A 13,802-nucleotide genomic window follows, 5' to 3' on the forward strand; every position below is an offset into this window, starting at 1 on the left:
ACCACCAAAGTCCATTAGGTGTCACAAAGCTGTAAGGTACTTTAAAAATATCCTCTCCTGTTGTCCAGAATAGGATGTCTTCCTTAATTAACCCCCCATACACGCAACAGACATATACCAGGAGCTGTGCCAGACTAGCCACGTCTGTTGACTCATCTATCTGTAGAGCATAGAATTCACTGGATTTTATGCGAAGCAGTAATTGTTTCAAAACATCTCCTGCCGTGTCACTGATGCGTCGTGAAATAATGTTGTTTGATGAACTCTTTGTCTGTATAGATTTTTTGGCCTACCTTGTCACAACACAAATGACTGGCACAAATGCATCAAGAAGGAAAGAAATTCCACAAATTAACTTTAAACAAGGCACACCTGTTAATTGAAATGCTTTCCAGGTGACTACCTCATGAAGCTGGGTGAGAGAATGCCAAGAGTGTGTAAAGCTGTCATCAAGGAAAAGTGTGGCTACTAGAAGAAAGGAGGCTGAAGAAATGTGGCTTGTCACCTAAAACCCTCACATACCTTTACAGATGCATAATTGAGAGCATCCTGTCGGGCTGTATCCCCGCCTCGTATGGCAACTGCACCGCCCTCAACCGTATGGGTGGTGCGGTCTGCACAACGCATCACCGGGGCAAACTACCTGCCCTCCAGGACACCTACAGCACTCGATGTCACAGGAAGGCCAAAAAGATCATCAAGGACAACAACCACCCAAGCCCACTGCCTGTTCACCCCACTACCAACCAGAAGGCAAGGTCAGTACAGGTGCATCAATGCTGGGACCGAGAGACTGAAAAACAGCTTCTATCTAACAGGCCATCAGACTGTTAACAGAAATCACTAACACGGAGAGGCTGCTGCCTACATACAGACTCGAATCATCGGCCACTTTAATAAATGGATCACTAGTCACTTTAAATAATGCCACTTTATATCATGTTTACATATCTTACATTACTCATCCCATCTATTGCAGTTGGCCTATTCCGCTCGGTCATCGCTCATCCATATATTCTTATTCCATCCCTTTAGATTTGTGTGTATTAGGTAGTTGTTGTGGAATTGTTACTTGTTAGAATATTACTGCACGGTCGGAACTAGAAGCACAAGCATTTCGCTACACTCGCATTAACATCTTCTAAACATGTGTATGTGACCAATAACATTTGATTTGATAGAGTTCTTAGGCACAGGGATGATTGTGGTCAATATCCCATCACATGTCTACAATTCTAAATCCATGTGTACGTGTGTGTACAGTGTGTGTCTTATCATGTGTACATCAAATCAAATCACATTTTATTTGTCACATACACATGGTTAGCAGATGTTAATGCGAGTGTAGCGAAATGCTTGTGCTTCTAGTTCCTACAATGCAGTAATAACCAACAAGTAATCTAACTAACAATTCCAAAACTACTGTCTTATACACAGTGTAAGGGGATAAAGAATATGTACATAAAGATTATTAGAGTATGTAAACAAAGTGGCATAGTTAAAGTGGCTTAGTGATACATGTATTACATAAGGATGCAGTAGATGATATAGAGTACAGTATATACGTATGCATATGAGATGAATAATGTAGGGTATGTAACATTATATTAGGTAGCATTGTTTAAAGTGGCTAGTGATATATTTTACATCATTTCCCATCAATTCCCATTATTAAAGTGGCTGGAGTTGAGTCAGTGTCAGTGTGTTGGCAGCAGCCACTCAATGTTAGTGGTGGCTGTTTAACAGTCTGATGGCCTTGAGATAGAAGCTGTTTTTCAGTCTCTCGGTCCCAGCTTTGATGCACCTGTACTGACCTCGCCTTCTGGATGATAGCGGGGTGAACAGGCAGTGGCTCGGGTGGTTGTTGTCCTTGATGATCTTTATGGCCTTCCTGTAACATTGGGTGGTGTAGGTGTCCTGGAGGGCAGGTAGTTTGCCCCCGGTGATGCGTTGTGCAGACCTCACTACCCTCTGGAGAGCCTTACGGTTGTGGGTGGAGCAGTTGCCGTACCAGGCGGTGATACAGCCCGCCAGGATGCTCTCGATTGTGCATCTGTAGACGTTTGTGAGTGCTTTTGGTGACAAGCCGAATTTCTTCAGCCTCCTGAGGTTGAAGAGGTGCTGCTGCGCCTTCTTCACGATGCTGTCTGTGTGAGTGGACCAATTCAGTTTGTCTGTGATGTGTATGCCGAGGGATTTAAAACTTACTAGCCTCTCCACTACTGTTCCATCGATGTGGATATGGGGGGTGTTCCCTTTGCTGTTTCCTGAAGTCCACAATCATCTCCTTAATTTTGTTGACGTTGAGTGTGAGGTTACTTTCCTGACACCACACTCCGAGGGCCCTCACCTCCTCCCTGTAGGCCGTCTGGTCGTTGTTGGTAATCAAGCCTACCACTGTTGTGTCGTCCGCAAACTTGATGATTGAGTTGGAGGCGTGCGTGGCCACGCAGTCGTGGGTGAACAGGGAGTACAGGAGAGGGCTCAGAACGCACGCTTGTAGGGCCCCAGTGTTGAGGATCAGCGGGGTGGAGATGTTGTTGCCTACCCTCACCACCTGGGGGCGGCCCGTCAGGAAGTCCAGTACCCAGTTGCACAGGGCGGGGTCGAGACCCAGGTTCTCGAGCTTGATGACGAGCTTGGAGGGTACTATGGTGTTGAATGCCGAGCTGTAGTCGATGAACAGCATTCTCACATAGGTATTCCTCTTGTCCAGATGGGTTAGGGCAGTGTGCAGTGTCGTTGAGATTGCATCGTCTGTGGACCTATTTGGGTGGTAAGCAAATTGGAGTGGGTCTAGGGTGTCAGGTAGGGTGGAGGTGATATGGTCCTTGACTCGTCTCTCAAAGCACTTCATGATGACGGAAGTGAGTGCTACGGGGTGGTAGTCGTTTAGCTCAGTTACCTTATCTTTCTTGGGAACATGTGTTTGTGCCTGTGTGTGTGACTCTTCACAGTCCCTGCTGTTTCATACGGTGCATTTTTATCTGCTTTATAAAACTGATTCTACTGCTTGCATGAGTTAACTGATGTGGAATATAGTTCCATGTAGCCATGGCTCTATGTAGTTTGTAGTACTGCACACTTCCCATAGTCTGTTCTTGACTTGGGGATTGTGAAGAGACCTTTGGTGACATGTCTTGTGGGGTATGCATGGGTGTCAGAGCTGTGTGCTAGTAGTTTAAACAGACAACTCGGTACATTCCGCTTGACAACACTTCTTACAAAAACAAGTAGTGATGAAGTCAATCCCTCCTCCACTTTGAGCCACCAGAGATGTACCTGCATATTATTAATGTTAACTCTCTGTGTACATTTAAGGGCCAGCCGTGCTGCCCTGTTCTGAGCCAATTGTAATTTTCCTAAGTCTCTCTTTGTGGCACCTGATCACACGACTGAACAGTAGTCCAGGTGCGACCAAACTAGAGCCCATAGGACCTGCCTTGTTGATAGTGTTGTTAAAAAGGCAGAGCCATCCCAGTGTTAGCTGTGTCACTAGAGATTCTGGGTTTGAGTCCAGGCTCTGTCGCAGCCCGCCACGACCGGGAGATCCATGGGGCGGCGGACAACTGGCCCTGCGTCATCCGGGTTATGGAGGATTTGACCGGCCGGGACGTCCTTGTCCCATCACACTCCTTGTGGTGGGCTGGGCGCATGCATGCCTACTTTGGTCACCAGGTATACGGTCTTTCCTTTGACACATTGGTGCTATTAGATCCTGGGTGAAGGGAGCAGTGTGTCAAGAAGCAGTGCGGATTGGCAGGGTTGTGTTTCGGAGGACGCATGGCTCTCGACCTTCGCCTCTCCCGAGTCCGTACGGGAGTTGCAGCGATGGGACAAGACTGTAACTACCAATTATATCATATGATTATATATTATATAATTATATCATGAAATTGGGGAGAACAATTGTAAACTTAATCTATATGCGGATGATACTATTATGTATGCTATTGCCCGACTGTTGATTTGGCTGCGTAAAAACTACAGTCAGATTTTATAGCTATGCAGGAATCCCTTGTTGATTTAAAACTTGTGCTTAATATGGGCAAAACTAAATACAGGTTGTTTTTAAACATTTGTAAGAATGTTTCTGATGAACTACATGTTCACTCATTAGGTGGCTCTCCAATCGAATGTGTTCCCGCATATAAATACTTAGGCATTTGGATTGATATGGATTTGATGTTTAAAAAAAACATACAGATGAGCTGGTTAAAGAAGCTAAGATTTAAAGTTGGCTTTTTCCTACAGAAACAGATAGTGCCCTTTTCTAAGCAGTATGAAGCAGATTATTCAGCTTTTTTTTAAGTATAGAGACCTGAGTTGCATAACCAGTTCCCAGGATTGGTTAACTCTTGAGGTTCCTAGGGTTTCCACCCAGCTAGGTGAATCTGCTTTTAGTTTTAATGCACCGTATTGCTGGAACAACATTTTTTAAACATTTAATCTTGATGTTCTGGTGGCGTTCGGGCAATTTAAAGTATTGAGTAGGAACTTATTTGTGGAGGAATGTAACTGTTTTCTGGGTGATTTGTTATATGTGTGTGCTTCCCATGACTGTTTTTGTATTTTAATGTATATACAGTATACAGTACCAGTCAAAAGTTTGGACACACCTACTCACTTCAGGGTTTTTCTTTATTTTTTAAATATTTTCTACATTGTAGAATAATATTGAAGACATCAAAACTACGAAATAACACATATGGAATCATGCAGTAAACAAAAAAGTGTAAAACAAATCAAAATATATTTTATATTTGAGGATCTTCAAAGTAGCCACCCTTTGCCTTTATGACAGCTTTGCACATGCTTGGCATTCTCTCAACCAGCTTAATGAGGTAGTCACCTGGAATGTTTAATTTAAATTACAAGGTGTGCCTTGTTTAAAAGTTCATTTGTGGAATTTCTTTCACTCTTAATGCAATCAGTTGTGTTGTGACAAGGTAGGTGTGGTATACAGAAGATAGCCCTATTTGGCAAAAGTCCATATTATGGCAAGAACAGCTCAAATAAGCAAAGAGAAATTAATATGTAAAACTTCAAGAACTTCTTCAAGTGCAGTCGCAAAAACCCCTCAAGCGACATGATGAAATTGGCTCTCATGAGGACCGCCACAGGAAAGGAAGACACACCTCAGCTGCAGAGGACAAGTTCATTAGAGTTACCAGAATCAGAAATTGCAGCCCAAATAAATACTCTAAAGAGCTCAAGTAACAGACACATCTCAACATCAACTGTTCAGAGGAGACTGCGTAAATCAGGTATTCATTTTTATTTTTTATTTTTTAAATGTATTTAAGTAGGCAAGTCATTTAAGAACAAATTCTTATTTACAAGGATGGCCTACCCCGGCCAAACCCTAACCTGGACGACACTGGGCCAATTATGCACTGCCCTATGGGACTCCCAATCAAAGTGTGATATAGTCTGGAATCGATCCAGGGTCTGTAGTGTCACCTCTAGCACTGAGATGCAGTGCCTTAGATCGCTATGCCACTCGAAAGCCCAAAGAAAACACTACTAAAGGACAGCAATGGACATTAGACCGGTGGACATTTGTCCTTTGGTCTGATGAGTCCAAATATGAGAGTTCTGGTTTGACCGCCATGTCTTTGTGAGACGCAGAGTAGGTGAACGGATGATCTCCACATGTGTAGTTCCCACCGTGAAGCATGGAGGAGGTGGTGCTTTGCTGGTGACATTGTCAGTGATTTATTTAGAATTCAAGGCACTCTGCAGCGATATGCCATACCATCTGGTTTGCGCCTAGAGGTATTATCATTTGTTTTTCAACAGGATAATGACCCAACACACCTCCAGGCTGTGTAAGGGCTATTTGACCAAGAAGGAGGGTGATGGAGTGCTGCATCAGATGATCTGTTATCCACAATCACCCGACCTCAACCCAATTGAGATGGTTTGGGATAAGTTGGACCACAGACTGAAGGAAAAGTAGCCAACAAGTGCTCAGCATATGTGGGAACTCCTTCAAGACTGTTGGAAAAACATTCCAGGTGAAGCTGGTTGAGAGAATACCAAGAGTGTACAAACCTGTAATCAAGGGAAAAGGTGGCTACTTTGAATTATCTAAAAAATAAAATACATTTTGATTTGTTTAACACTTTTTAGGTTAGGTGCACTTCAGATAATAGATGGCATCATGAGGGAGTAAAATTATGTGGATATATTGAAGCAACATCTCAAGACATCAGTCAGGAAGTTAAAGCTTGGTCATAAATGGGTCTTCCAAATGGACAATGAACCCAAGCATACTTCTAAAGTGACAAAATGGCTTAAGGACAACAAAGTCAAGGTATTGGAGTGGCCATCACAAAGCCCTGACCACAATCCTATAGGAAATTTGTGGGTAAAACTGAAAAAGCATGTGCGAGCAAGGAGGCCTACAAACCTGACTCAGTTACACCAGCTCTGTCAGGAGGAATGGGTGAAAATTCTACCAATGTTTTGTGGAAAGCTCGTGGAAGGCTACCCGAAAAGTTTGACCCGTTATACAATTTAAAGGCAAGGCTACCAAATACTAGTTGAGTGTATGTAAACTTCCGACTTCAATTCTATGTAAATGAGATATTTCTGTATTTCATTTTCAATGAATTTGCAAACATTTCTAAAAACATGTTTTCACTTTGTCAATATGGAGTATTCTGTGTAGTAGATGGATGAGAGAAAAACATACATTTAATCCATTTTGAATTCAGGCTGTAAAACAACAAAATGTGGAATAAGTCAAGGGGTATGAATCATTTCTAAAGGAACTGTATATTAACACTAGTGAGATTACATGTTGATTGTAGCTTTTCTCTCACCTCTTGGACCAGTGAAGCCATCCAGACCTGGGGGTTCGGGAGCTCCTGGTAGTCCTTTGATCGGAATGAAGATGGTGTCTCCTGTGTCTCCGGGGGCACCTTTTCTACCTGGAACAGATGGAAAAGTTAGACCATCTCTCTTACAAACACATATCTACAAATAGTGCACAGTAGAATGATAAATGTATGTATTTGAATGTATTTTTGACAACTTGCTGCAACGCAACTAGGGGGATATTGAAGATTCTCAACTGCACTCCAATGTTATACAAAAATGGTGCGTCTACAAACTCTTGATCAGAGACATTGTTTTAACGAGCACTGCATTGAATAATGTTATGAGTGTGATTTCTATGTTGACTTTATTCACATACCCTTTTCTCCTTTGAGGCCCTCATCTCCTGGTAAGCCTCGTTGACCGTCAAAGCCCCTCTCTCCTTTCCTTCCCGGGGATCCTAGTGCTCCACTCCTCCCTGGACCACCCACTGACCCATCCCTACCAGGTACCCCTATTATACCTGAACACAGGACGCCATATTGGATATCAGCTCAGCTCTGGCTGCACACATAGGACATCATGGATGCTAATGCTAATGTTTGTTGCATTGGGTGGGACCCCAGATGTCCCCATAGATTACGTTCCAATGTCCATACTTGCAAACCACTTAGAATGTTCATTCATACTACTTTTCATAGATTATGTAGAGTGATTTGGTGTCCCTCTCACCTTTCTGCCCTTGAGCCCCGGGTATGCCAGGTTCTCCTAATGGCCCCACGGGGCCCTGGGCTCCAAGGTACCCAGGAAACCCTGGAGAGCCCGGTTTCCCTGCAGCTCCTTTAGGACCCGTGCCGGACAGACCCTCCTCTCCGTTATCACCCTTCTCGCCTGCGTAACCTGACACACACATACAGAATTATGATATTACCCAATGAGGCAGACCTAAAAATAAATTCCCTACCACGCACACAAGTTTTTATTTTCTTTCTGATATGAAAAGCTGCTATTGTCAGTAGGACCTACCTGGAGGGCCTATGTCCCCTATTAGTCCCATGATTCCTTGAAGGCCTGGGGCCCCCTCTTCACACTGTTCAGGGGTGGGCCCTGGGGCCCCATATCTGCCTGTGGCACCACTCTCTCCCTGCTCCCCCTTCCTTCCCAGTGTACCAGGAAGCCCCGCAGCACCTAGAGAAGACAAGTCAATCCTCTCCGAGATCACACATAATGAACTAAAACTTCTCAATTTTTGTGGATAGCTCCTGGTGCTTTTGGTAGTTTCAAGAAAGTTTCTGGTGTTTCTGGTAGTTTCTGGTTTCTCTGACCAGTTGAGAGGCATGTGACTGTACACATTATAAGACTGTCAGCTGTAATATGCAACACACTACATCATACCTAAAGCAGACATTTCAAAATCTTGAATCAATTTCAATGTTGCGTATTGGTGGTACCTGTTAATCCGATTGGACCGGGTGGACCTGGCACTCCTTTGGGCCCCGACAGACCCAGTACGCCCTTGAGGCCTATAGGTCCTGGAGCACCAGGGACAGAGTCCCCAAATGGGCCCTTCAGTCCTGGAGACCCTCGGAAGCCAGGAGAGCCGGCAGCTCCGTCGTAGCTCAGACCCTCAGCACCAGCCTCTCCAGAGTCTCCAACACACCCCGACGAGCCTGTGGTAGGGAAAGAGAGAACATGATCTAGTGTAAGCTTTAATTCAATTAAATGAACTTAAATTGTTGTGTGGAATGTTACAAGCAACAAAGCACACCACCAAAGATTGTTGGTCTGCACGGTAGTCCTTCACTTGCTAGAACAACAGGTTTCAATGTAGAATCAGCCTGGTTGTTAACTTGAATTTGAGCTAATCAGAAAGCATGAAAGGAGCAACAACGAGAAGGAGAAAAATAGGGTACCTTTCCCGGTGACATCCACCCCCTTTCATCTGCAAAACAGCTAGAATTTATCTTAACTAAAACAATAAATCTGCATAAAACCTCTGGAAAAAATATATACAGTATAATAATCTAGAGCAAGTCTTAGTTATACCTTGGTTGCATATTTTACATCTAGCTAAGGAGTTTTGTGCTTGACAGAACATTGTATTACATTGATACGTTCACAAAAATCCCCATTAGCTATCTAGCTTACATTAGCTTGCTAGCTTACATTAGCTTTTACATCAAAGACAAAGGAACTGAGTAACATTAAGAAATGCTATAGATGGAAGGAATGCAGTTTGGAAACCTACCAAAAAACAATTAGGCAACAACTAATTCAATCCCTTTTAGACAATTTCCTGGGTAAAACGTTCCACTGTAATAGTGAAGGTGTAAACTTGGCAGTAGAAAATCTTAACAGTATATTTGACCTCTCAGCTTCCCTATCAAATCTAAAAATCTCAAATAGAAAACCGAAGAAAATTAACAATAATGACAAATGGTTTGATGAAGAATGCAAAAATCTAAGAAAGAAATTGAGAAACCTGTCCAACCAAAAACATAGAGACCCGGAAAACCTGAGTCTACGCCTTCACTATGCTGAATCACTAAAACAATACAGAAATACACTATGGAAAAAGAAGGAACAGCATGTCAGAAATCAGCTCAATGTAATTGAAGAATCCATAGACTCTAACCACTTCTGGGAAAATTGGAAAACACTAAACAAACAACAACACGAAGAATTATCTATCCAAAATGGAGATGTATGGGTAAACCACTTCTCCAATATTTTTGGTTCTATAACAAAGAATAAAGAGCAAAAACATATACATGATCAAATACAGATCTTAGAATCAACTATTAAAGACTACCAGAACCCACTGGATTCTCCAATTACATTGAATGAGTTACAGGACAAAATAAAAACCCTCCAACCCAAAAAGGCCTGTGGTGTCGATGGTATCCTCAATGAAATGATCAAATATACAGACAACAAATTCCAATTGGCTATACTAAAACTCTTTAACATCATACTTAGCTCTGGCATCTTCCCCAATATTTGGAACCAAGGACTGATCACCCCAATCCACAAAAGTGAAGACAAATTTGACCCCAATAACTACCGTGGAATATGTGTCAACAGTAACCTTGGGAAAATCCTCTGCATTATTATTAACAGCAGACTCGTACATTTCCTCAATGAAAACAATGTACTGAGCAAATGTCAAATTGGCTTTTACCAAATTACCGTACAACAGACCATGTATTCACCCTGCACACCCTAATTGACAACCAAACAAACCAAAACAAAGGCAAAGTCTTCTCATGCTTTGTTGATTTCAAAAAAGCCTTCGACTCAATCTGGCATGAGGGTCTGCTATACAAACTGATGGAAAGTGGTGTTGGGGGTAAAACATATGACATTATAAAATCCATGTACACAAACAACAAGTGTGCGGTTAAAATTGGCAAAAAAACACACACATTTCTTCACACAGGGTCGTGGGGTTAGACAGGGATGCAGCTTAAGCCCCACCCTCTTCAACATATATATCAACGAATTGGCGCGGGCACTAGAAAAGTCTGCAGCACCCGGCCTCCCCCTGCTAGAATCCGAAGTCAAATGTCTGCTGTTTGCTGATGATCTGGTGCTTCTGTCACCAACCAAGGAGGGCCTACAGCAGCACCTAGATCTTATGCACAGATTCTGTCAGACCTGGGCCCTGACAGTAAATCTCAGTAAGACCAAAATAATGGTGTTCCAAAAAAGGTCCAGTCACCAGGACCACAAATTCAAATTCCATCTAGACACTGTTGCCCTAGAGCACACAAAAAACTATACATACCTTGGCCTAAACATCAGCGCCACAGGTAACTTCCACAAAGCTGTGAACGATCTGAGAGACAAGGCAAGAAGGGCCATCAAAAGAAACACAAATTTCAACATACCAATTAGGATTTGGCTAAAAATACTTGAATCAGTCATAGAGCCCATTGCCCTTTATGGTTGTGAGGTCTGGGGTCCGCTCACCAACCAAGACTTCACAAAATGGGACAAACACAAAATTGAGACTCTGCACGCAGAATTCTGCAAAAATATCCTCCGTGTACAACATAAAACACCAAATAATGCATGCAGAGCAGAATTAGGCCGATACCCACTAATTATCAAAATCCAGAAAAGAGCCATTAAAAATTCTACAACCACCTAAAAGGAAGCGATTCACAAACCTTCCATAACAAAGCCATCACCTACAGAGAGATGAACCTGGAGAAGAGTCCCCTAAGCAAGCTGGTCCTGGGGCTCTGTTCACAAACACAAACACACCCTACAGAGCCCCAGGACAACAGCACAATTAGACCCAACCAAATCATGAGAAAACAAAAAGATAATTACTTAACACATTGGAAAGAATTAACAAAAAAACAGAGCAAACTAGAATGCTATTTGGCCCTACACAGAGAGTACACAGCGGCAGAATACCTGACCACTGTGACTGACCCAAAATTAAGGAAAGCTTTGACTATGTACAGACTCAGTGAGCATAGCCTTGCTATTGAGAAAGGCCGCCGTAGGCAGACATGGCTTTCAAGAGAAGACAGGCTATGTGCTCACTGCCCACAAAATGAGGTGGAAACTGAGCTGCACTTCCTAACCTCCTGCCCAATGTATGACCATATTAGAGATACATATTTCCCCCAGATCACACAGATCCACAAAGAATTCGAAAACAAATCCAAATTTGAAAAACTCCCATATCTACTGGGTGAAATTCCACAGTGTGCCATCACAGCAGCAAGATTTGTGACCTGTTGCCACGAGAAAAGGGCAACCAGTGAAGAACAAACACCATTGTAAATACAACCCATATTTATGCTTATTTATTTTATCTTGTGTCCTTTAACTATTTGTACATTGTATATATATATATATATATAATATGACATTTGTAATGTCTTTACTGTTTTGAAACTTCTGTATGTGTAATGTTTACTGTTCATTTTTGCTGTTTTTCACCTTATATATTCACTTTGTATGTTGTCTACCTCACTTGCTTTGGCAATGTTAACACATGTTTCCCATGCCAATAAAGCCCTTGAATTGAATTGAATTGAGTGTTAAAAAGTACAAATTCACAGCGCCGACTCGTCCAAGTAAGAGAGGAAAGGCTGCCAGACTTGATCAAATGTTGATAATTTATTGTTCAGAATATATCTAATTCTTTCTAAGTGTACAGTGTTTGCCAATTCACTGAGCCATAATTTGGTAGAGGGCGCTTACCTCCTTTTCCAAAAAAACATGATTCGTTTTTTTTTGCCGAAATGAGACTGTAAGAGATTAGTTGTTTTTGGGGGTTGGTTAATCCGTTTAGGGAATCAGACACTCCCAGGATTATCAGAAGCGGGTCTGGGTCTATAGAAGTCTCCAAAACTTCAGAGAGGATCCTAAAAGTTCCACACCAATAACCATACAAGCTAGAGCATAGGGCAAAGCAGTGGAGTAGTGTACCCTGCACAGCCTGACATTTATCACACAGGAGATGTATCAGGAAATATCCTATGCAGTTTAGTTTTGGAATAGTGTAATCTGTGTAATACCTTGAACTGTATGAGACAATGTCTGGGGTTCATGGAGCATGTGTGTATATACTCCAAGCTCTCTTCCCAGTCTGCCACCGAAATGTCAGTCCCTAGTTCTTCCTCCCATTTTGCCTTAATGGCATCTGTAAAAGGTGTGCTAACAGATTGAAAAGCGTCATGTAGACGCTATATCAGTTTGTCTGAGGTTTGTCTTTTTATGCATCTGTCAAACATGGAAGGTTTAGCATTCCCAAATGTTGGTAGGTGTTTTCTAACATAGTTTTTAAATTGTAGGTATCTGAAAAAGTTACTTCTGGGAAGATTATAAATTTCCCTCAACAACTCAAAGGAAACAAAGGTCCCTTCTATATATAACTCCCCTATGGTACTCGCTCAAAGGTGTTATCAAGGTTAGAGGGGGCAAAGGAGGGATTCCTGGCGACAGGGAGCATGAATGACATTGGACTAAACTCAAAGTGGTCTTTAATTTGCTTCCAGATTCGAACTGTGCTATGTATAATAGGATTGTTACGATAAAGTGACATCTCCAGATTGACAGGCGACAAAATCACAGCCCCAATACAGAAGGGGTGACACTCCTCACGCTCCATACAAAGCCAGCTGGATGGCTGAAGTGCGTCATCCAGCAAAAACGTAACAGCGCGAAGGTTAGCAGCCCAGTAATAAAATATAACATTTGGGAGAGACAATCCTCCTTTCATCTTGGATTTACAGAGGTGTTTTTTAACCTATCCTGTGTGTTTTATAATCCCAGATGAAAGGATTGATAATTTAGTCCAGTTGTTTATGAAATGATTTAGGTATGAATACTGGGATGTTCTGGTATAGGTAGAGCAGTTGTGGGAGAAAGACCATCTCAATGGCATTAATTCTTCCGAGCAGAGAAATTGGGAGAGTTCTCCAAAATGGTATGTTTGCCTTGAGTTTTTGCATCAGAGGGGAAATAGTAAGGAGTAACTTTGGTAACTACAATTCCTAGGTAGATACATTTTTTTGAAGATAACTTAACTGGGAGATGTTCTAGCCAGGAGGTGTTTTGCAACCGTATGGGCATTAATTCACTCTTGTTCCAATTTATTCTGCATCCTGAGAAGGTACCAAACAAATTAATCACATCAAGAATAGCTGGAATACTAGCCTGGTGTTCTGTTACATAGAGGAGAATGTCATCTGCGTATAGGGAAATCTTATTTATCTTTAGTATTATAGCCGTGTATTGCTGCATGAGATCTAATCGCCTGAACGAGAGGTTCAATAATTAGGGCGAAGAGCATAGGCGACAGCGCACAACCCAGCCTTGTCCCTCAGTAAAGGTCAAATCGGGTCGACAATGATTGGTTAGTGAGTATTCTCGCACAGGGGTTCCTATATAAAAGCTGGATCCAATTTATGAACCCATCTCCAATATTACATTTCTGTAGGACCTTGAATAGA

General features: G+C 42.3%; 1 protein-coding gene across 4 annotated transcripts in view; it reads right to left on the minus strand.

The window, feature by feature from the left end:
- The window catches only part of col4a4 (collagen, type IV, alpha 4), a 148,572-nt gene that overhangs the window by 39,148 nt on the left and 95,622 nt on the right, over positions 1-13,802 (minus strand). For all 4 annotated transcript variants that reach the window (XM_052467075.1, XM_052467074.1, XM_035791406.2 and 1 more), the window contains 5 exons: positions 8,277-8,495; positions 7,852-8,013; positions 7,558-7,725; positions 7,205-7,348; positions 6,831-6,938 (listed from right to left, as the gene is read on the minus strand). In XM_052467075.1, the coding sequence (XP_052323035.1) occupies positions 6,831-6,938; positions 7,205-7,348; positions 7,558-7,725; positions 7,852-8,013; positions 8,277-8,495 (801 nt within the window). The remainder of the gene's footprint in view (positions 1-6,830; positions 6,939-7,204; positions 7,349-7,557; positions 7,726-7,851; positions 8,014-8,276; positions 8,496-13,802) is intronic.

The sequence above is a fragment of the Oncorhynchus keta genome, chromosome 18, assembly GCF_023373465.1.
Source record: "Oncorhynchus keta strain PuntledgeMale-10-30-2019 chromosome 18, Oket_V2, whole genome shotgun sequence".
Lineage (NCBI taxonomy): Eukaryota > Metazoa > Chordata > Actinopteri > Salmoniformes > Salmonidae > Oncorhynchus > Oncorhynchus keta.